The sequence below is a fragment of the Schistocerca piceifrons genome, chromosome 3 (assembly GCF_021461385.2).
Source record: "Schistocerca piceifrons isolate TAMUIC-IGC-003096 chromosome 3, iqSchPice1.1, whole genome shotgun sequence".
In the NCBI taxonomy this organism is placed as follows: domain Eukaryota; kingdom Metazoa; phylum Arthropoda; class Insecta; order Orthoptera; family Acrididae; genus Schistocerca; species Schistocerca piceifrons.
The window spans coordinates 947,414,069-947,439,869 of NC_060140.1; the positions used below are offsets into that span (position 1 = coordinate 947,414,069).

The following is a 25,801-nucleotide window of genomic DNA, read 5'->3' on the forward strand; positions in this document are numbered from 1 at the left end:
CAATACTGACACAAGTTAATCACATGCACATAGGAATTGAATTCAACAAACAAAGAAACGACGAATTGTAAGAGAAAACAGCAACAAAATGGACTGAGCGATTATACACAAAAATAAAAAACTTAAATAAATAAAACTGATTGAAATATTTCGAAATAAATTAGGGTCAATGAGACTGGTAACTTTTGCTGCTGTTGTAATTGGAAACAGGACCAGATAACTCTACAGACACAAAAAACTATTGCCCACATGGTCTATCAGCAGACTATGGCACTCGCTGCCTGATGCTGCAGGTAAATAAGTTTTGTAGGCACAAACAAAAAATAAATGTCTGCCTGTCTTGCTGGGGACTCATTACCGCTCCCTGTCAGTGAGGTTGATAATAACACCGCTGTTTCGTTATTCATTTTCAGGAGAGGACTGGAATCCCAGAATGCAATTCAAAAACAAAGGCTTCTCCAGCATTTGAGGAGGTCCTGGACGCCATTGGGTCCCGGGGGAAGTTCCAGATGAGGCTGAACATCGTCTTCGTTTGCTTTGCCTCATGCTTCGACCTTATGAGTGTCAACATGTTCTACCTGGCTATGCAGACTCCAGATCACTGGTGCTACGTCCCTGGCAGGGAACTTTCCAACCTTTCAGTTGAGCAGTGGAAGAACCTCACCATACCAAGGTTTGTAGTGGTAAATATTTTAGCTTTCATCGATCGAATGTTCCATCGGTTCTTGGTAGAATGTTTAATACTTTGTGGATGTAAACACACATGATACTTGTGTAATATTATGTAGTATTTATTATTTATTTCACAAATCGTTTTTTGCCTTTTATGCAATCATCAGGTACAAAGGTATGTGGTGCAGTGAAGTTTTATTGGACATTTTAAACTAGAATATCTGCAGAGTATCTCAATTTCCAGAGATGAAAAATGTTAACGTTAAGTTTAAGAGTAAAACAAGAGGGACTGTTTCAGTGTAAATGCGGTATAAGATTATTTAACTGAGATAAAATAAAGGAAGGAAGACGAATATTTTTCAAGTAAATTAAATTAATGAACATATGTCCATCACACCAAGCTTAGTACTGAATGACCAGGCGCAGCTCCCTTACTCGCCACTACTAACTGCAGATGTTCCTCATAACCCCATCCAGGCCACGTGGTAAATTCCTCCCCTTACTCACGCACCCCATTTTCCTCTATTTCAGTTACTATAATTTCCTATGTTGTGTGAAAAAATACATTGTGTAATCACATATGACTGCCTCACCTGCTTAATTTCTCTAATACAACTTATCTGTTAGTAATGTAGGAGCTATTAAAGACAAAATTATTTTTTTTCAGCCACATCTTTGGAATATGTAAACAAATTTTACTGTTGAATTTATTTTCTTCTATGAACAACTGTTGTAATTTGTATACAGCTAATGTGTAACATGTTTTACCTTGGTTAAATGGTCATACATCGCATTTACACTGAAATAATCCCTGATGTTTTATTCCTAAACCTAACTTCGGAAAAGGAGGTAATCTGTAGATGCACTAGTTTAAAGTATTTGATCCAACAAAATTTCACTGTATCACATACTTCAACTTTGTACCTGATGATCACGTAAAAGCTGAAAACCGGTTTGAGAAATAAATAATGTATGTTGTAGGTTATTACACCACCGTTGTGTATATTGTCATTCAAATTTTGGCTTTCATCTACTATAGTTGCCTGTTAATTCCGTTGTAGGTGAAACACAGTAAGTACAGCTTATTATAGGTGTGTGTACCGCATAAAATGATAAAAGATGGCACAGACCAATCCTGGTTTAACGTTATCATTCGGAATATGCAGCGTAAACAGAAAACGTTACACTTTCAATATTAAAAAGTATTATACTGTTGGCGCAGCTTGCTTACTGAAACACGGGACATGTGCAAAGGGTGCAACTACTTTCAGAATAAGATCTCGGAGAAAAATCTATCAGAAAATCCAGAGAAGTTACGGTTCTATGACACACTGTAAAGGCAACGTTTGGATACAGAGCTTCTGCCTAGTTCTTCACACAAGAGTCTAGTGTCAAAAATGAAAACAGCAGACCGAAAGTGGGAGCATTAATCTCCAAATTTAAAAATGAGTTCACCCATAAGGATACTTCTCATGTAAAGTTGTCTGACCATCGTACGCACAAAAATAAGCACTACCAGTACTGAAAAGCAGTTTAGACCATCCATTGCGAAGACTGCTCCAGAAAAATTTCTATTACAAACAACTTTATGCGGAGGGTAACTATAGCTCAGAGTCATTGTGAATAATAATAACAATACTCAACACTCAATAACCATTCAAATTATCACAAAAATTATAACAATTAAAAAGTCAAGAATAGTGGGGTATTTCCAAAAACCACTGATCTGTATCAAGGTGATTTATTCCTACCCTTTCAAAATTTCACTCAGTGATTTGTATTCTTGGCAGATGAACTTGAAATGCGTCTGACGTGAAACCGGTAGCTTCGTATAAAGCACTTTCCATACTGCTATGCGGCTTCTGGAAACACCTTATCGTTCTTGACTTTTTAGTTGTTATAATTTTTATGATAATTCGAATGGTTTTTGAATGTTGACTGTTGTTATTGTTAATCACAAATTGCTATCAGCTTTTACACCGAATATGCTGTGGAAAGTGCTCCTTTTTATTGCTTATCTGTAACAAGAATCTCTCAGTAACAAAACAGGTGCACAGAATCTATATCTCCATACACACTCTGCAAACCACCGTGAAACGCACGGTTGTACAACATGTTAAGATGTTTACCTTTTCCATTCACGGGAAAGTGATTGCTTAGTTGTCTCTATGCTCGCTGTAATTAGTCTTCTTTTGTCTTCGAAGTACAAAATACACTCCTGGAAATGGAAAAAAGAACACATTGACACCGGTGTGTCAGACCCACCATACTTGCTCCGGACACTGCGAGAGGGCTGTACAAGCAATGATCACACGCACGGCACAGCGGACACACCAGGAACCGCGGTGTTGGCCGTCGAATGGCGCTAGCTGCGCAGCATTTGTGCACCGCCGCCGTCAGTGTCAGCCAGTTTGCCGTGGCATACGGAGCTCCATCGCAGTCTTTAACACTGGTAGCATGCCGCGACAGCGTGGACGTAAACCGTATGTGCAGTTGACGGACTTTGAGCGAGGGCGTATAGTGGGCATGCGGGAGGCCGGGTGGACGTACCGCCGAATTGCTCAACACATGGGGCGTGAGGTCTCCACAGTACATCGATGTTGTCGCCAGTGGTCGGCGGAAGGTGCACGTGCCCGTCGACCTGGGACCGGACCGCAGCGACGCACGGATGCACGCCAAGACCGTAGGATCCTACGCAGTGCCGTAGGGGACCACACCGCCACTTCCCAGCAAATTAGGGACACTGTTGCTCCTGGGGTATCGGCGAGGACCATTCGCAACCGTCTCCATGAAGCTGGGCTACGGTCCCGCACACCGTTAGACCGTCTTCCGCTCACGCCCCAACATCGTGCAGCCCGCCTCCAGTGGTGTCGCGACAGGCGTGAATGGAGGGACGAATGGAGACGTGTCGTCTTCAGCGATGAGAGTCGCTTCTGCCTTGGTGCCAATGATGGTCGTATGCGTGTTTGGCGCCGTGCAGGTGAGCGCCACAATCAGGACTGCATACGACCGAGGCACACAGGGCCAACACCCGGCATCATGGTGTGGGGAGCGATCTCCTACACTGGCCGTACACCACTGGTGATCGTCGAGGGGACACTGAATAGTGCACGGTACATCCAAACCGTCATCGAACCCATCGTTCTACCATTCCTAGACCGGCAAGAGAACTTGCTGTTCCAACAGGACAATGCACGTCCGCATGTATCCCGTGCCACCCAACGTGCTCTAGAAGGTGTAAGTCAACTACCCTGGCCAGCAAGATCTCCGGATCTGTCCCCCATTGAGCATGTTTGGGACTGGATGAAGCGTCGTCTCACGCGGTCTGCACGTCCAGCACGAACGCTGGTCCAACTGAGGCGCCAGGTGAAAATGGCATGGCAAGCCGTTCCACAGGACTACATCCAGCATCTCTACGATCGTCTCCATGGGAGAATAGCAGCCTGCATTGCTGCGAAAGGTGGATATAAACTGTACTAGTGCCGACATTGTGCATGCTCTGTTGCCTATGTCTATGTGCCTGTGGTTCTGTCAGTGTGATCATGTGATGTATCTGACCCCAGGAATGTGTCAATAAAGTTTCCCCTTCCTGGGACAATGAATTCGCGGTGTTCTTATTTCAATTTCCAGGAGTGTACATAGGAGGTATGGTACATTCCTTGGTTTGTCAGTTAATAATAGTTCTTGAAACTTAGTAAATAGGATGTAGAGGTATAGTTGGCTTTTATCTTCAAGCATTTTGTAAGCGGCCTGTGACGGGGGTGGGGGTGGGTTGCGTGCGAGGGTTGGTGGAGTTAAACAAACACAGACAGTCCCTCATACGACTATACACCACGTTACGTAGCAAACGCACATGGCCACAATATTCTATGACCGAGCGTGATTAGACCTCACGTACCTATCTCCTGTCTGCTCTTGTTCCCTTTTTGTTCCAACTAAAGATTGATCTGAATTGTTTATTTACTAATTAGCTGCAGGTTGAGGGAGCATACACACGGCTAGAACCACAAACATCTGGTAAAGACTCACATTTGTTCCACCAGTGCAACGTGGGCTGCACTGTTCACACAAAAGGTGCAAATAAGTGCGTGCATGACAGCTGGCATTTTTCGGAGAGTAATTTCTCGGGTTCTGTTGGTCACAGAGACAAGGGGTCAAGTGTTCTGGATAGCCTTAAGCCTACAGACCATTTGTATACTTTGGGAATAACGGACATGCTGTCGCTTCTTGTTTTTCTTTCCGTTTTGGCCATTTGAGGACAACGTTAATTCGCGTCAAGTATCTTTTCTTCTGGGCTATCTCATTGTCAAATATTCTTTTATTCTCGTGCTTTGCAACCTTCTGTCTTCTGTCTTATGACTTTGCTGTGGGTCTAGTTTCGTCTTCGAAACCTGTGAAAGCCTAGATTTTTTATTTAAAAATTACTCTTTTGTATTATCTGTTTCTTGTATTCCCATTTCTTCTAGACGCCTTTGCACCTCTTGGACCCAGTGTACTTTGGTTCTCTTGTCCACCGGAAAATTATTTGCTGTGTTAACCTTCCATGGTCCATTCTGAGGATGTGTCCAAAGATCAGAATCCTCCTTTCGCTGCTGATATCCGAGATTCTCTCTACCTTGGTGTATAGTTCATGGTTCTCTCGTCTTCTAAACTGACTACTTTGTGTTGTTCGAGGTCGCACTGTTCTCATCAGAATTTTTCGTTCCACACGTTCTAGTCTCCTACGTACTCCTGTTCTTACTAGGATAAGAATTTCTGCTGCATGTAAGACTATTCCACAGTTCAGAGTCAAAATTTAAACAATACACATTTCCTCCAGCCCAGGAAAACTGAACATATCGGGTGGTTCTTATACATTAGGTGTGGTCTAGGCTGGACCTTAAGAAGCTTAGAAAGCACCATTTGTTCATGGGCAGTTCCTGAGAAAACCTAAAAGAAAAAAAAAGATTTTTGGGTGTTAAAAGCACCAATTGTGGCGATATCGACTTCCATAATTTGTATTAATGGCAAATAGTCGAAATTTTTATCATGTGTTTTTAAGATGATGTTATTCAGAACCTTGCAGTTTTCTTCAGTATCACTAACCATTACCAAGATCCAGAGATTCAAAGTTACCGTACTTGCACTTGTAAAATATGGAGGTAATATCTCTTGTGAGGCATAAATGTAGCTTTAACTCACGTAGTTAACACATGAAAAAAAACTCTAGGATCACCACAAGGGTTCTGAGGTCACAAAACAATGTTTTTAGCCAGCATTTTTTCGCCAAGAAAACTTTGTGACGCCTTGTCTCAGGAAAAACAACACTTCACGCCTGTACAAATACGCCCAAAATGTTACTGCAATGACAAAAATTGGCTGAAAAGAAAACCCCGAAACATTGCAAGTAAAATATTTCTAATAACAATTTTTCTATTTTAAGATACCATGAGCCAGACATTTCGGTGGTCTGCTATAAATGCGCAAAGAATCCAAGAAAAATGTCAAACTATTTTGTGTTAAACTTATATCATGCTTTCTCATTGTCTATATGTGTCAAAGTATCTAAATTTGTCGAATTACACACATCAAAAAAAGTTTTCATCACCTCGGTTCCCAGAGTTCCACAATCTGTACAGAAAATTGGAATAGAGGTCAACATAAACATCATGTCCGCCCTTTTTATTGCTCATTGAAACCACACATTGCATGTTGTACTGCCATACAGCGAGACCTTCAGAGGTGGTTGTCCAGATTGCTGTACACACAGATACCTCTAGTACCCGGTATTGAACATGGTGGCATTGCTCTCAGGGTTCCCCCGAGCCATAATTCGTAGGTAGCGGTCATCGACTGCTGTAGTAGCCCTTGGGCGGCCTGAGCGAGGCATGTCATCGACAGTTCCTGCCTCTCTGTATCTCCCCCATGACCGAACAACATCGCTTTGGTTCACTCCGAGATGCCTGGAGACTTCCATTGTTAAGAGCCCTTCCTGGCACAAAGTAACAATGCGGACGCGATCGAATCGCCGTATTGACCGTCTAGCCATGGTTGAACTTTAGGCAACACGAGCCGGGTACCTCCTTCCTGGTGGAATGACTGGAACTGATCGGCTGTTGGACCCCCTGCGCCTAATAGGCGCTGCTGATGCGTGCTTGTTTACATCTTTGGACGCGTTTAGTGGCATCTCTGAACAGTCAAAGGGACTGTGTCTGTGATACAATATCCACAGTCAATGTCTATCTTCAGGAGTTCTGGGAACCAGGGTGATGCAAAACTTTTTGTTGTGTGTATATCAATGAACTGTCAAAGTTTCACTGACCTCTGGAACTGGTTTTATATAACCAGCATACCTTGCTCTAACAAGGAATAGAAGGGTGCTAGCGGAGAAATACTCCTGTCGGAGCACAAACGAGGCGGCTATGTTCCTCTTTAAAAGACTTAGACAGAAGATGTGCGATACCAGTCACCTCAAACGTCATTCCGCCATCAAAAATTTTGGCATGCTGACATATTCGCGCTTTTTTGTGCTGAAACAGAGTAGCAGGCAAACAGTGACGGTGGAAGAGAGACGAGACAGTGTCGGTGGGAGAGAAAGAGAGAGGAGCCAGTGACGGCGGGAAAGAGAAAGTGGTAGTGTAAGAGAAAGAGAGGTGGATGAAGACAATAACAGTGGCATCAAAAGAGAGAGGAGAGAGCCAGTGTCAGTAAAAACAGAAAGCGATTGGATAGAGATAGAAGCAGTGGGAGAAGAAGAGAAAGAAGACACTGGAAATGAAAATTACAGATGAGCGGAGACCATACATAGGCCTGGGGACCTGAACACTTTCAGACCAGCGGACTTTTAACACGTATGTATGGGCGACGGCGCATTTTGGACCGAAATTTTAAACACGTTAGTATACGGTTTCGTTAGACCCCTGAAATTATTGAGCTGTCGGAGTATGGCGGGGACAGTTGCAGGGAGAAAGAAAGAAAAATGGGGACAGTGTAACTGATGATGATGATGATGATTTTTGGTTTGTGGGGCGCTCGACTGTGCGGTTATCAGCGCCTGTACAAATTCCTAATCTTTACTCAGTCCAGTCTCGCCACTTGTATGAATGATGATGAAATGATGAGGACAACACAAACACCCAGTCCCCGGGCGGAGAAAATCCCCAACTCTTCCGGGAATCTAACCTGGGACCCCGTGATCTAGCAGTGCTAGCCACTAGACCACGAGCTGCGTATAGTGTAACTGAGTGAGGAGACAGTGGCAGCAGGGTATACTGTAAACCAATGGGTGAAAAGGGAGACAATGTGAGAGACGTATGTAGACTGTGGCAGTGAGAGGGAGATGCTAAGTATGAAGGCTTAACTTTAAAGAGAGACTGTGTAAGACGATTTAGAACGCTCCGTGTTAAAAGAGCGCGAAAACGTCCACATGCTAAAATGTTTGGCGTGGAAATCGGAATGAGGATTGAGGTAATTGGTTTCCCACTTTTCTGTCAGAGTGTTTTAAAGAGGATCGTATTCGTCTTTTGTTGTGTTCCGACAGGAGCGTTTACATAATTAGTATTTCTGCCACACGGTGTACTTGCAGTACAGTATACCATATAGTTGTACTGCACAGCCTCTCTATTCCGACTACTAGTTCCGTAGACAAACAAAATCGCTGTCGACACATTTCTCGCCATTAATGTTAATTCATCCAAAGTGTTCAGTTAATGTTTTTTACGAGTTCACACACAACCGTTTCGCGGCGTGGCTGGCTGTTGATCTATCGATGCGATATGCGAACGCAAGTGTCCACTCGTAAAATTCAGTTACACAGATGACAAGTTCCGGGTCTAGTGCAGCACGGGATACAACACGTCAGCTTTGAACAATGACGTCATTCCTTAGTCATAGATCGTAATGTCTTCACTTCGAGGCATAGATAATAAAGCAGTTCTGTGTACTAATAAGCACTATCATTAAAATAATTGAATGTTAATCTAAAAGCGATCGCTTGATATTCGGTACATCATTAAACGTGTGATTTAATTAACTTAATTGTTTGTTTTTTATTCGGCCGGTACTTAATATTTATTTCACTTTCTTATTCCACCAATATGTGTATTTCCGTGTTGCGAAGTACGTAACAGAAATTTGGGAGCTGGGGATCTTTTTTCGTTTTCCAGCTCTAGTATCAGCATGACATTTTCGAATGTGTACTCCCGAAACCCCCATCACAACAACATCCTTCACTTCGCCTTTACACTGACGACACAACTATAATTTGTATCCCGTACTTCACTTCGCCTTTACACTGACACTATATATGTCAATTCGCGAGCAAGATAAAAATGTTGCGTATAGCTCTATAGCTCAAGTAACGAATGGGATACTATTAGCCTCCAAGGCACAGTAGCTGATAAGTGTTTTTTGGCTTAAAAAAAATGTCACGTGATAGAATAAACTGATCCGACTTTATTAAGCAATCAATACAAAAAACGAAACTGAAACATAACAGCAAATGCGAAAATGGTAAACTGCAAATAGAATAGACTAGCCATGCATAACACCCACCCACCTCCCCAGGAGTCGGAACTCCCGCACCCATTAGAATATACACATGCTTCAGTAGATGATAAGTGTTTTTTGGCTTTTTTAAAAAAAATCTCACTAGATAGAATTACCTGATCCTAAGATACAGATGCTTCAGTAGCTGATAAGTGTTTTTGGCTTAAAAAAAATCTCATGAGATAGAATAAACTGATCCTACTTTATTAAGCTATCAATAAAAAAACTAAACTAAAACATAACATTTTTTGCTTTATTGATTGCTTAATAAAGTAGGATCAGTTTATTTTATCTCGTGAGATTTTTTTTTAAAAAGCCAAAAAACACTTATCAGCTACTGAAGGGAGCTACAACACTAAGAAGAATCGCTTCTCGGCTTTTGACAAGATATTGCTTAATAAAGTAGGATCAGTTTATTCTATCTCGTGAGATTTTTTTTAAAAAGCCAAAAAACACTTATTACCTACTGAAGGGAGCTACAACACTAAGAAGAATCGCTTCTCGGCTTTTGACAAGATCAATGTTTATCTCTCTCGCATTACTTTGTTTCTCAACATTCTCCTCACCTCTTTCATCTTTGTAATACATGGTCTCTGGCGACTTGTGACGTCATTGTTCAAAGCCGACGGGTTGTATCCCCTGCTGTCCCCTACTGCACTAGACCCCAAGTTCCCCTCAATCAGAATAATCACCGAATCAGGATCAAGTGCATGCTTGCTCATTCCGTAACAGTGGCGACGCGGCTGGCTGTTACCTTGACGATGTGGCACAGGACCGTGCAACTTGCACCTTTCATAATACTTCGCTGGTACTGTTGAAAAAACTGTAAAACACACGGCCTTTACGGTGAAAGCCTTGACCATATCTCACCAAAGTGCTGGAATTTCCGTTTTCGCACGCCACGACTCCACCACTAAGGCACTAACTAAAGCACTGTATAGTATAAACTAAACAATCCACCATTGTGAATACCACATTGAAGGTGCTCGTTTAAAACTCTAATCTTAAATTCATCAAATGTACATTCCTTGCGCAGATAATATTACAGCGTAGTAAATATATTCGCTCAGATTTGACTTTAAGAAGCAAGCAAATTAAAGTAGGTGATTAGACGAGTATTTCGAGATATGATACGTTCACTTACGTTCCACGCAAATCATACGTTGCTCTACTACATATTTACCAAATACTGTTGAAATACGTCTCCAGTATTGTATTTTCTGGTTTATATGTGGTATATCCACGTAAGTTTACGCTAAGTAAGAGTTGCATTCGTAAACAGTTACGGAATAACGTTAAAGTGGAACACAACAGTCATAAAAACTGCGGATAAATTCTAGTGTCTGATTCCACTCTTCATCTTTGAGCAATGACGTCATACCAGAGGCAAGGATGCTAGACAAAGGCAATATTTGAAAGCAGCGGATGATATTCCTAAACAAAGGAATGTAGCATACGATAAAATTAGTCACAGTTCACGCTGTTATTTAGTTATGCACGAATTCCATCGAAACGAACTGGAGATAATAGAGCGTCAAACAGAAATATTTATGCTTGAAATAAATTACCGTCGTAATTTATGCGAGAAAGAAAAACACAGAGAACCTTTAAATAAAATTCATTAAGCATAGCGCGTGATGAAGTCGTAATATTATAAAATGGCGTTAATTTATAACAATAATTATTGAATCAAAGGGGACTACCACTGGCAAGTGGGGGTTTTGGGCGGGGAGAAAGTAAAATGTAATACGGCTACGGGAAAATGAAGTAAATAATAACATCTGTGAAACAGTAGCATGAAATTTGGAGACTGGCACAACAATCCTAAACCAAAAGACAGTACACAAATAACAAAATTCACAAAACGTAAGAAGTACTGGAATCGATAACTAGTACTGACCCATATACATGAATTCTAGTTTCCAATTCCAATATTAGTTACTTTCTCGCAGGAGTTCAGAGAGCAATTACAAATACAGAGATACTATTACATTTCAGTACACACACCTGCTGCAAAAACGATCTAAATAATGAACAGTGCAATAGCTGGAATCAGTAACTAGAATTGAGCTCTTATATAGTATAATTATAGTCACCGATTCCAGTATTTGTCAGTTTTCCCAGTAGTTTAGAGAGCAATTACAATCGTAGAAATCCTATTACATTTCAGTGTACGCACCTGCCGGAAAAACGATCTAAATAACGAACCATGGAAATATTGGAATCGATAACTAGAAGTGACCTATACAGCAGGTCAGTTCTTGTTACCGATTCCAACCATTCGATGGTTCATAATTTTGGGCACGTTTGCAGTAAGTGCGTGATCTCGGTTTTTGTAGGATTTGTAGAGAGCTCTTATTGATCTCTGGACTGCGGCGAAAAAGTAAAAAATAGTGAAGAGAGTAGTACCGAATGTAGGAAACATGTAGCACTGTAATACAAACACTTGTTGCAAAAATAGGCTAAATAACAAACCGTGGATTCTTTGGAATCGGTAACTAGAAATGAGCGATATAGCTTAATTCTAGTTACCGGTTCCAACATTTGTTACATTTTTTAAGTTTCCATTACTTGTGTACTGGCGTTTCTTTTAGGATTTCTATGTCTGTTTCTCCACATTTCATGGTCCTGTTCTTTTTTTATTTTTCATATACGTTACTATTTATTTTATGTTTCCCGTTGTTGTGTTACTTTTTAATTTCTTCCAACCCCTAAACCCCCATTTTCCTGCAGTAGTCTTGTTAATTCGATAATTATTTGATAATAAATTAACGCTATTTCGCAATATCACGACTTCAGAATGTGATATACTGTAATGGATTTACAGGTTCTCTGTACTTTTCTCACTCACATAAATTACAGTAATAATTTATTTCAGACAAGTGTGCTCCTCGTGTTTTATTCTTATTCGCTTTCATTACCTTCACATCTTTTCGACATAATTCATGGCTGAGTAATTAGTAATGTCAACTGTGATTGTAATTTTATCGTATGCTACATTCGTTTGTTTACGAATATGATAGTTGCTTTCAAAGATTGCCCCTGTGTAGAGTCTTTGCCTTAGGTATGACGTCATTGCTCAAGGCCGACGGGTGACATCAGACATTAGAATTAATCCTAAATTTCATGTCAGCACAAGAGGGAATTGCATGAGTACCCAAAGTATATTACTGATGCGAATTGTATTGAGTATTTCAAAAGCTTTCAAAGAAATCTGTCAGAAATTACTTAAAAAGTAAAAAAAACTGCAAATATTTTGTTATTACCAACAAGCTGCGATAAAGCATTATTAATTTACTCTTTCTATAAAATTAACAGCTCCTTAGGATGAACTGTGGTTTTATACAGTTGTAAATAAAATCAAGAAAAGTAGCTTACTTTAAACTTACAATATTACGTCATGTTATGTAAACATAATCTGCAGCAAGATAACTAAACATACATCTTACAAATATAATTTCATGACCACCGGTCTGTAGCGCATCTATTTTTAAAACAAAGAAAAAAGCATTTTACTTACATTATACAAGTAGCCGCTCGATTTTGTTGTTCAATCTTTACGCCTTGAATTCACAAGCCACCTTTTACGCCGATCTATGTCTGAAGGAAACCGATAAAACTTATAGCGACCATTTCTGCTATTATTTGAGCAATTTGGAGCTGCACACTCAGCTGTTTGACGCTGTGGAACAATAAAATTAAGCAGAGTTCGTTGATTCACTTTCCTACGCCACGCGAAGCACACGACACTGTCTTCGGATTGGGATTCAAAATAGCGAATTGTTCAGCTCTGTATATCCAGTGCTTTATCTCTAACGTCAGTCTCCGCGCTGGCGCCGGCCGCGGTAGTTTGGCGGTTCTAGGCGCTCAGTCCGGAAACGCGCGACCGCTACGGTCGCAGGTTCGAATCCTGCCTCGGACATGGGTGTGTGTGATGTCCTTAGCTTAGTTAGGTTTAAGTAGTTCTAAGTTCTAGCAGACTGATGACCTCAGAAGTTAAGTCCCATAGTGCTCAGAGCCATTTGAACCATTTCTCGGCGCTGGCAAGTGAGTCGACAATCTATACTGCGATGGGGCGGGCAACGACATTACAGTCTGTCAGTTCATGTTTTTCAGCATCTCAATGACGATGTCGGATGACCCGTTGGTCAAACAAACCTGTGACCATTTGCGCTGCCCTATTTCCTTACATTTGATAACACCTGTAGTCATATTTCGTATAGGTCCTACTCAGTTGAACAATATTCTGGACGTACGAATGTTTTGTAAGCAGTCTCATTTGTATCCCCGTTGAATCTTCCCAGTATCATACGAATGAACCAATGTACACCACCTGGTTCACATACGACTGAGGTTTTGTTGTCATTCCATTTGTATTTATTTGTACTGTAGTCGTAGGATTGGACTATTTGCGCTTTGTGAAAAGCAAAAATTTACATTTCTGTACCTTTAAAGCAAGTTGTTAGTCCTTGCGCGGCCTTGAAATCTTATGAAGCTCTGACTAGGGATAGTGGTTATCGAAATAACCGGTTTTCGATTATATCGGTTTTTTCCACGCAGTTTAACCTATTAAAACCGCTGAAAATAACCGGCTTCTGAAATAATCGATTTTCGGTATTTTATTCCTATTATTTCCTGTAATAAATGTAGATATCGAACTAAGATTAGATGGATAGATCACATAACTAATGAGTAGGTACTGAATAGGATTGGGGAGAAGAGGAGTTTGTGGCACAACTTGACTAGAAGAAGGGGTCGGTTGGTAGGACATGTTCGGAGGCATCAAGGGATCACCAATTTAGTATTGGAGGGCAGCGTGGAGGGTAAAAATCGTAGAGGGAGACCAAGAGGTGAATACACTAAGCAGATTCAAAAGGATGTAGGTTGCAGTAGGTACTGGGAGATGAAGAAGCTTGCACAGGATAGAGTAGCATGGAGAGCTGCATCAAACCAGTCTCAGAACTGAAGACCACAACAACAACAACATCGAACTAAGATTGAGAAATTTTGACGTTTTCCAAAATAACCAATATTCCAAACCAGTGCAAATTGTGCGAATAAAAATTACTCCATTTTTAAAAATGTTTATTAAAAAACAAAAAATTTTAGCACTGCTTCTATGGCTAACAGATTTTCGATTTTTTTACTCGGTTATTAGTGAAAAGTAAAAAAACGCCTGTTATAACAGAGACCAAAGAAATACCAAAAAAGTACTGGTTATGCAAAACTAAAATACCGGGATCGGTTTTAACTGGTCTGTTTTTCCCATACCTAGATCTGACTGTTCATGCAGTTTTTTTCATTACAGATAAACGAATCACTTACAAAAGATGTGAAGTTACTATTTATATTGTCTTCCAGGTCGCGAATATATTGTGCAAATGGCAGCAGATAATTCAGAGGGTGTGGAGTTAAATGGAAATATTAAGATATTAGGGTATGCAGATGATCTAAACATCATTAGCGATAGGAAAGAATCTGTAACAGAAAATGCGAATGCGTTAATGAAGGCTAGTGAAGATGTAGGTCTAAGGATAAGTTAAGACAAAACTAAATACCTGGTTACTATTAGAATGCCAACAGCAGTAGATCATGAAATGTTAAGAGTTGGAGACATGCAGTTTGAAAAAGTGAGCACATTTAAGTATCTAGGCGTGGACATTACTTCGAGAAATGAGTTTGAATCCGAACTGAAGAAGAGATTACAGGCGGGAAATGCGTGGTACTTCTCACTGAATAGATTACTTTCATCACGGATATTGTCTAGGAATTTAAAGATTAGAATATACAAAACTATTATTCCACCAGTTATGCTGTATGGGTGTGAGACTTGATCTCTCACTGTGCAAAACGAAAAGCCGTCTCGAGTATTTGAAAACAAAATTTTGAGGAAAATTTTCGGAGCAAAAAGGGATGACATTAGCGGAGAGTGGCGAAAACTGCATAACGAAGAGCTTCACGAACTCTATTCAAGCCCTGACATAATCAGTATTATTAAATCACGTAGGCAGCGATGGGCGGGTCACGTAGCGCGAATGGATGAGGGCAGAGCAGCGCGCAGAGTACTGGTAGGGCACTTAGAGGGAAAACGTCCTGTGGGGAGACCGAGGCGTAGATGGGAGGAAAATGTGAAGGCTGATTTGAGGAGCCTAGGTATTGAAGGTGAATGGAAGGAAATAGGTGGCGAAAATACGTTGCTGCGGTAATGGACTCTAGAGTCCGGTATGGCCAGTGAGCGAGTGTGAGGTCGCGAATATACAACAAGAATAGCAAGGGACTCAACACATTCCCTTGAGTACACCTGGAGGTGCTTCCACTCTGTGTATGATTCTCCATCCAAGACAACATCCAGAGAGCCGACTATCAAGAAATCCTCAATGCAGTCACCAATTTCGTCTGATATTCTATTTCATTTTTGGTGTACTTGCTTGAGTAGGCTTTGTCGTGATACTGAGTCAGATTCTTGGACGAAACAAAGAATTACAGACCAACATTACTGAAGTCCGTCTGTCCCGTAGCCCAGAGCTGATTATCATTGGGATTGTCCTGGAGAAACAGAAAACAGAAGCTTACCTCCACACTCAATTCTTATGATGATGAGGGAGTGATGGGAGCAAGTCAGACATCATTTTCACACGAAAACACCGTGCGGAGTCGAAAAGGAAGATTACGATTTTACATCATGACGGAAAAAGCGCATCAGAGCTACTAGGGTGGAGGAATAAACGATTTAATTAAACCAGGGTCCGATTGAGGTGGTGCAGTGATGAGACACAGCACTCGTACAAAGGGCGTCCAAAACGTTTTGCACAGTCGTCTCTAATTTATTTAATTTTTTGCATGAGGAGAGTGAAATTTTTTGTGAACATACTTGGAACATTTAGCTATACATTGAGCCTACTCAAGGTAGACTCCACCAGCTGTGACGTATCTGGCCCAACGTTCTTTCCGTGATGTAAATACACGTTGGTAAAATTCTGGGGTTGACTTTTACACCATCGTTTGACTCAGGAAATAAGGTCTTTCTCACTATCAAATGTTTTACCACTCAGGTGGGCCTTCAGACGACCAAAGAGGTAAAAATCATAAGGAGGCAAGTCCAGACTCTAGGGGGGATGAGGAACAATTTTCCAACCCATTTCCCTGATTTTCTCCTGCGTCATAAGGGCTGTATGGGGGTGTGGCATTGTCATGGTGTAGTCTGACGAGCTGATCTTGAAGCTGTGGTCTGTGGGTCTTAATGGCACGTCGCAGCTTGTCCAATGACAAACAGTAACGGTCCCAGTTAATTGTGGAGCCAGATTCCAAAAAGTCAATGAAAATGACACCACACTGATCCCAGAAGAAGGAGGCCATCACCTTTGGGCCTGCTGTTCGTGAAAGTCTTGGTTTCTTCTTCTGAGGGGAACCCAGATGACGCCACTCCATGGATTGGGTTTTGCTCTCAGGTTCAGACAGAAACAACCATATTTCATCCTGGGTAACACTGTTTCCACTCTTCAGTGAAGGTCTTCATGAGACCCTCGCACACATTTTTCCTCATTTCTCTTGTCAGTAATCTAGGCACCCAACGTGCACATATTTTTCTGTACCTTAGTGACTGTGATACCACACTACCCAATGACAAACGAGTCCTTTTGGATGATTTGATCAATGGTCTCCTTATTCACATCACACATTGCCGTCGATGGTCTAACGGATTTTGGATTGTCCAGTAGCGAGAAATCACCTTCTTTACACCTCTGCAACCACCGCTGGATACTGCTGCGATCCACTGTGTCCTCCCCATAAACATCGAGCAACTTCCTGTGAATCGATGTGGCAGAGTCATCGTTCTTCTTGAAGAGGAACTCCATCACCGACCGTTGTCGCAACCTGACACCTGACACCTACTCCACGGTTCATTATGGCTTACCTGTAAATAAAAGAAAATGCTTTTGTACACAAACTTACAGCTAGATGTTCCAAGCATGTTCACAAAAAATGTCATTCTCCTCCTGCAAAAAATAAAAAAAATTAGAGACGACTGTGCAAAACGTTTTCAACGCCTTCCGTATTTGGGAAGACTGACCTCCGCCCAGTAATACAAATTCAGGTTACCTGTGATTTCCCTAATTCACCCAAGACAAAATTTGGGATCATTCGTTTGGATGGCTAAGCCTGATTTCCTTTCTTTTTCTTCCATAATACGATTAATCACTACGTCTCTAACAACCTCGTCGTCGACAAAAAGTTAAACTATCTGGACTTCTTCCAAGACCCGGATAGCTGGATGGGAATTTGAACCTTCGCCATGTCATGCAACTGTTGTTCTTGTTCTTGTGGTCTTCAGTCCAACGACCCATTCGATGCCGCCCCGCCCCCTCCCCCCATCCTACTCTATCCTGTGCAGACCTCTTCGTCGCCGAGTAACTGTTGCAACTCACATCCTTCTAATTCTGCTTACTGTATTCATCTCTGGGTCTCTCTTTACGGTTTTTATCCTGGACGCTTCCCTCCAGTACTAAATTGGTGATCACTTAATGCTTCAGAAAGTGTCCTACCAACCGATCCCTACTTCTAGTCAGGTTATACAATACATTTCTGTTCTCCCCAATTCTATTCAGTACCTCCTCATTAGTTACTTGATCTACCCACCTAATCTTCAGCATTCTTCTGTAGCACCACATCTCCAAAGCTTCTACTCTCCTCTTGTCTAAACTATTTATCGTCTGTTTCGCTTCCATACGTGGCTACACTCTATACAAATACTTTCAGAAAGGACTTCCTGACAGTAAAATCTGCACTCGATGTTAAAAAATTTCTCTTTTCCATTCTCTTTTCTTGCCATTGCCAGTCTACATTTTATATCTCTCCTACTTCGACCATCATCAGTTACTTTGCTCCCCAAATAGCAAAATTCCTTTACTACTTTAAGTGTCTCATTTCCTAATGTAATTCCTTCAGCATCACCTGATGTAATTCGACTACATTTCCTTATCCTCGTTTTGCTTTTGTTGATGTTCATCTTATACCCTTCTTTCAAGACACTGTCTATTCCGTTCTACTGCTGTTCAAAGCCCTTAGCTGTCTCTGACAGAATTACAATGTCATCGGCAAACCTCAAAGGTTTAAGTTCTTCTCCCTGGGCTTTAATGCCTACTCCAAATTTTTCTCTTGTTTCTTTTAGTGCTTGCTCAATATACAGATTGAATAACATCGGGGGTAGGCTACAATTCTGTCTCAGTCCCTTCTCAACCACTGCTTCCCTTTCGTGCCCCTCGACTGTTACAACTGCTGTCTGATTTCTGTACAAATTGTAAATATCTTTTCGCACCCTGTATTTTACCCTGCCATCTTTAGAATTTGAAATAGAGTATTCCAGTCAGCATTGCCAAAAGCTTTATCTAAGTCTACAAATGCTATAAACGTAGGTTTATCTTTCTTTAACTTAGCTTCTATGAGAAGTCGAATGCAACTACAAAACGCTAAACGTTCCACTACCTCGAGCAGTGTTTAGTCGGGAACCACTTCATGAGGGAACAAACAATTACAAAATTTCAAGAAGTACGCTCTTAGAAATTTTCCTTTTTTATCTTGCTTTTGACACAACAACTTCAGACGCGCACCAGTCGGTCAAGTTGATAAGAAGGAAGATATCGCTAAGTGGCATTGTTGACGTAAGGATTCCGCGAGTGGCCTCAGAAAATTTTGAGAAAACCTATTATTCAAGCCCCCAGTAGAATCCAAGGCTAAACACAATATAGATATGAAAGCAAAATGGACTGTGACGTCCCTTATCAATAAATGTCGAATAGTAGTTGTTCATCGTATATGACGTTATTTGAGGAAAGACACTTTTCAGAAAGAATCAGGGGAGCTTCAGCAAAAAACATTCAGCTGAAAGTAGCTCACCTTTGAATGGCTGTGAAACTAATGACACAGCTGATTTTATTCACACAGATTTCCGAAAGGAGTTCGGAACCGGACCATATGGTCGACTAAGAACCAAAATATAACCTTAAGGAGTATCCTCACAAAGATGCCACTGGTCGAAGAATTTTTAATTAATAAAAGTCAATACGTTGTATTGGACCGTGAAAGTTTAACAGAAAGTAAAGTGGTATTAGGTGTCCATAAGGAAGCGTAAGAAAACCATTAATACTATCTAAGGCAAGTTACTTGACTTTCGGAAGCCTTTCGATACAGTTCGATACAGACATCTAACGAACAAAATACGAGTGTGCGGAATGTCACGGTACCGCCATCTATCACGAATAGACAACAATGGTTGATTAAAATGTGCATACTTTTTGGCGTGTAATCTGAATTTTTTTGTCATCAGTCTTCTGACTGGTCTGATGGGGCCCATCATTAATTCCTCTTCCTAGCCAACTTCTTCATCTCAGAGTAGCAGCTGCAAGCTACGGCCTCCATTATTTAATGGATGTATTCCAATCTCTGGCTTCCTCTACTACAGCTCCCTCTGCCAATATGGAAATCACTACCTGATGTCTTACCAGATGTCCTATTATCCTGTCTATTTTCCTTCTCTGTGTTTTCCACATATTCCTTTCCTCTCCAATTCTGCGCAGAACGTCTTCATTCCTTACCTTATCAGTCCACCTAATTTTCAACATTCGTCCTTATCACCACATCTGAAATGCTTCGATTCTCTTCTGTTCCTTGTTCCACTACGATACAAAGCTGTACTCCAGACGTACATTCTCGCAAATTTCTTTCTCAAATTAAGGCCTATGTTTGATACTAGTAGTCTTCTCTTGGTCAGGAATGTCCTTTTTGCCAGTGCTAGTCTGTTTCTGATGTTCTCCTTGCTCCGTCCGTCATTGGTTATTTTGCTACCTAGGTAGTTTAATTCCTTAACTTCATCTACTTCATGATCATCAATCCTGATGTTAAGTTTCTCGTTGTTCTCATTTCTGCTACTTCTCATTACTTTCGTCTTTCTTCAGTTTACTCTCAACCCATATTCAGCACTCACTGCATTCAAAAGATCATATAATTCTTCTTTACTGTCACTGAGGATAGCAATGTCATCATAGACATCCTTTCACGTTCAATTTTTAATTCCGCTCCTGGACCTTTCTTTTATTTTCTTCATTCTTTCTTCGATGTACTGATTGAACAGTAGGGGCGAAAGACTACATCCCTGTCTTACACCTTTTTAATCCCAGCATTTAGGTCTTGGTCGTCCACTCATGATATTCCCTCTTTACTATTGTCCATATTGTATATTACCCACCTCTCCCTACAGCTTACCCCTATTTTCCTCAGAATTTCGAACGTTTTGCACCATTTTACATTACTGAACGTTTTTTCTAGATCAAAAAATCCGAAGAACGTGTCTTGATTATTCTTTAGTCTAACTTCCATTATCAACCGCAACGTCAGAATTGGCTCTCTGGTTTCTTTAGCTTCCCTTAAGTCAAACTGATCGTCATGCAACACATCTTCAGTTTTCCTTTCCATTCTTTTGTATATTATTCTTGTCAGTAACTTGGGTTCATGAGATGTCGAGCTGCACTTCTCAGCCCGTGCAGTTTTCGTAGTAGTATGGATGATATTTTTCCGAAAGTCAGGTGGTATGTCACCAGACTCATACATGCTACACACCAACGTGAATAGTCGTTTTGTTGCCACTTTCCGCGAAGATTTTAGAAATTCTGATGGAATGTTATCTATCCCTTCTGCCTTATTTGATCTTAAGTCCTCCAAACATCTCTTAATTTCTGATTCTAATATTGGATCCCCTACCTCTTCTAAATGGATTCCTGTTTCTTCTTCCATCAAATCAGACAAATCTTCCCTCTCACAGAGGCCTTCAATGTACTCTTTCCACCTATCCGCTCTTTCCTCTGCATTTAACCGTGGAATTCCCGTTGCACTCTTAATGTTACCACCCTTGTTTTTAATTTCACCAAAGGTTGTTTTGACTTTCCTGCGCTGAGTCAGTCCTTCCGACAATCATTTCTTTTTCGATTTCTTCACATTTTTCAGGCATCCATTTCGTCTTCACTTCCCTGCACTTCCTATTTATTTAATTCCTCAGCGACTTGTATTTCTGTATTCTTGAATTTCCCTTAACATTTTTGTACTTCCTTCTTTCAACGATCAACTGAAGTATTTCTTCTGTTACCCTTGGTTTCTTTGCATTACCTTTTTTCTACCTAGGTTTTTTTCTTTTCAGCTTCTGTGATTGCCAATTTTAGAGATGTCCATTCCTCTTCAACTGTACTGACTGCTGAGCTATTCCTTATTGTTGTATCTATCGCCTTAGAGAACTTCAAGCTTATCTCGTCACTTCTTAGTACTTCAGTATCCCACTTCTTTGCGTGTTGATTCTTCCTGACCAATCTCGTAAACTTCAGGCTACTCTTCATCACTACTACATCGTGATCTGACTCTATATCTGCTCCTCACAATCCAGTATCTGATTTCGGAATCTCTGTCTGACGACGATGTAATCTAACTGAAATCTTCCCGTATAACCCAGCCTTTCCCAAGTATATCTCCACCTCTCGTGATTCTTCAACAGAGTATTCGCTATTAGTAGCAGACACTTATGACAGAACTCAATAAGTCTTGCTCCTCTCATTCCTTGTCCAAAACCCATATTCTCCTGTAACCTTTTCTTCTACTCCTTTCCCTACAACTCCATTCCAGTCCCCCATGACTATTAGATTTTCATCTCCCTTTCCGCACTGTATTATCCTTTCAATGTTCAAATATACTTTCTACATCTCTCCACTTTCAACTTGCGACGTCGGTATGTATACTTGAACTACGGTTGTTGGTGTTGGTTTACTGTCGATTCTGATAAGAACAGCCCTATCACTGAACTGTTCACAGTAAAACGCTCTCTGTACTACCTTCCTATTCATAACGCAACCTATTCCCGTTAAACCATTTTCTGCTGCTACATATTACCCTATACTCATCTGACCAGAAATCCTTGTGTTCTTTCCATTTCACTTCGCTGACCCCTCCTAGAGCTAGATTGAGCCTTTGCATTTTCCTACCACGTCCAAATTTCTGAAAATCCAAGCACCGACTAGTAGAACGTTATCCTTTCGTCAGTTATTGAATCTTTTTCTCACAGTCACCTCTCTCTTGGCAGTCCCCTCCCAGAGACCCGAATGGGGGACTATTCCGGAATCTTTTGCCACTGGAGAGATAATCATGACCCTTTTTAATTACAGGCCACATGTCCTGTGGATACATGTCATGTGTCTTTAATGCAGTGGTTTCCATCGCCTTCCTCATCCTCATGCCGTTTATCACTGCTGATTCTTCCTCCTTTAGGGGAAGTTTCCCACCCCAAAGCCAGGAGGGTGCCCTGAACCTCTGTCCGTTCCTCCGGCTCTGTTGACAAGGCCGTTGGTAGAAGGAGGGTGACTTCTTATGCCGTAAGTGTTCAGTCGCCAATACTGATTATTAATCAAAATTTAAATGGTAGAGAGTTTCGCATAAGGGACCGGGGACTTTGTGGTTACTAATCTAAGACGCTACTCCTACACCACGGGAGCACCACATAATAATCCGAATATGTAATAAAAATGGGGATATCCGATCTGAAAATACGAAGTTGATCCCATCCATGTATGAAGTGTGGTTAGGAGGTGGCCAGTTGTAGCACAGCCTTACCAATGTTAACTTTCAACATGAACATTTTTTTCCGGGATACAAACCACCTGTATAGAAATGACCTAATCGATAACGTCAGAAGTCCATGAGGCTTATCGTGAATGATGCTGTTGTGTACATGAAGGACAAAACGTTAGAAAATTGGAGCAAAGTGCAGGAAGACCTCTAGAGGATCAACGTTTGGTGGAGAGATTGGTGGTTTACCATGAAGGTAAATAAATATAACGTATTGTGCATAAATAGGTAGAAAGGTAAATTACTGTATTATTACACGGTTGCAGAATAATCACTGGAAGCAGTTACGTCAATAAATTATCTAGGAGTAAGTGTACGGAGCGATTTACAGCGGAGCAACAATAGAAAACTAATCGCAGATAAGGGAAACTACAGCCAGATTCATTGAAAAGGAACCTAGGAAGTACAGCCACCCGCTAAAAAGATAACTTACAAAACACTCGTTCCACCTATATTTGAATATTGCTCATAAGTCTGTGACCTGCACCAGATATGATGGATACAAAAACCAGAGTAGACCCAAAGAAGAGCATGTATCGCCGGAAGTGCATATGTTCCTATTTCCATCTATTGTACTATAATTTTTTTCCTTATTTAGTTAACTGAAGATATGAAACTTCGGTGTCTTTATATATTGTAATTCTTTTACAATTTGTATATATATGCAAATATTATTTGTATTTTTAAGCTGGGTCTTGCATAGGGAAAACTATGCTATCGAACGATAACATCGATAGGTCGTGTAGAGAACCAAAGTGTTTAGGATCTTAGGTAGTGTTAACTCTGCCGCGTGGAGCGCGGGCAGAGCAGAGGGAGTCTGGCTGGAGTAGGGCGGTGGAGCAGGTGTGTTGTGTGACGCTCCCGCGAGTTGCCGCGCTTTCGGGGTTTGGCAGCATGTAATTGCGCTCGACTTGCTATGATAGTTTCTGACACGGTGTCGCGGACGGGAAACATTAGCAGGCACACATCAAGAGCCTGTTTCACATGGTGACCATGTCGAGAACAAGGCACGCCAACATCCAGCATCTGCAACAGTTACGGCCGACAATAAGTGATTGTCGCCACCTCCTCGATCGACGACCTCAAACCTTCAATCAACCAACAAGAAAGACTGATAGCACGTAAAGTTGTAGAACTGTACGGCAGACCTCAGCTTTTTATACTATTCCATTAGCATCACTAAAATACAGCACCTTAGCATGAACCTTTGTTGCTCATTGTCCCAATTGCATTACCAAGCAGGGTCCCTTCCTTTTCCGAAATGAACTCGAGTCTCGTTGAAATTCAAACGCCAGCATTAAAGTAATATCATTCGATTACACTGCTTTAATTTCGAAGTCCAGTTAAGGTAATCATAGCTATATTTAGATTACACAAGCACAAATTAAGAGTGCGAGTTTTGTTACCATATTTTAGCTTGCCTGTGACTGCAGCTCAGCGTGGTACGTACTAAATTTTACTGTTGTTAATTGTTCAGAATCATTTAATTCAAGTTCAGAATTAAATCTCTTATTTTTAAATCCCCCCCATGAACCATGGACCTTGCCGTTGGTGGGGAGGCTTGCGTGCCTCAGCGATACAGATAGCCGTACCATAGGTGCAACCACAACGGAGGGATATCTGTTGAGAGGCCAGACAAACGTGTGGTTCCTGAAGAGAGGCAGCAGCCTTTTCAGTAGTTGGAGGGGCAACAATCTGGATGATTGACTGATCTGGCCTTGTAACAATAACCAAAACGGCCTTGCTGTGCTGGTACTGCGAACGGCTGAAAGCAAGGGGAAACTACAGCCGTAATTTTTCCCGAGAGCATGCAGCTTTACTGTATGATTAAATGATGATGGCGTCCTCTTGGGTAAAATATTCCGGAGGTAAAATAGTCCCCCATTTGGATCTCCGGGCGGGGACTACTCAAGAGGATGTCGTTATCAGGAGAAAGAAAACTGGCGTTCTACGGATCGGAGCGTGGAATGTCAGATCCCTTAATCGGGCAGGTAGGTTAGAAAATTTAAAAAGGGAAATGGATAGGTTAAAGTTAGATATAGTGGGAATCAGTGAAGTTCGGTGGCAGGAGGAACAAGACTTCTGGTCAGGTGACTACAGGATTATAAACACAAAATCAAATAGGGGTAATGCAGGAGTAGGTTTAATAATGAGTAGGAAAGTAGGAATGCGGGTAAGCTACTACAAACAGCATAGTGAACGCATTATTGTGGCCAAGATATATACGAAGCCCACACCTACTACAGTAGTACAAGTTTATATGCCAACTAGCTCTGCAGATGACGAAGAAATTGAAGAAATGTATGATGAAATAAAAGAAACTATTCAGATAGTGAAGGGAGACGAAAATTTAATAGTCATGGGTGACTGGAATTCGAGTGTAGGAAAAGGGAGAGAAGGAAACGTAGTAGGTGAATATGGATTGGGGCTAAGAAATGAAAGAGGAAGCCGCCTGGTAGAATTTTGCACAGAGCGCAACATAATCATAGCTAACACTTGGTTTAAGAACCATGAAAGAAGGTTGTATACTTGGAAGAACCCTGGAGATACTAAAAGGCATCAGATAGATTATATAATGGTAAGACAGAGATTTAGGAACCAGGTTTTAAATTGTAAGACATTTCCAGGGGCAGATGTGGACTCTGACCACAATCTATTGGTTATGACTTGTAGATTAAAACTGAAGAAACTGCAAAAAGGTGGGAATTTAAGAAGATGGGACCTGGATAAACTGAAAGAACCAGAGGTTGTGCAGAGTTTCAGGGAGAGCATAAGGGAACAATTGACAGGAATGGGGGAAAGAAATACAGCAGAAGAAGAATGGGTAGCTTTGAGGGATGAAGTAGTGAAGGCAGCAGAGGATCAAGTAGGTAAAACCTCGGAGAAGATCAGTTTGGATTCCGTAGAAACACTGGAACATGTGAGGCAATACTGACCTTACGAC

At 41.2% G+C, this 25,801-nt stretch overlaps 1 protein-coding gene across 1 annotated transcript in view; it reads left to right on the forward strand.

Annotated features, from left to right (window-relative positions):
• LOC124789250 (polyglutamylase complex subunit TTLL1-like) overlaps positions 1–25,801 on the forward strand; it is a 208,769-nt gene that overhangs the window by 161,573 nt on the left and 21,395 nt on the right. Inside the window, exon 9 of the mRNA XM_047256545.1 lies at positions 414–673. Coding sequence (XP_047112501.1) covers positions 414–673 — 260 coding nt within the window. The remainder of the gene's footprint in view (positions 1–413; positions 674–25,801) is intronic.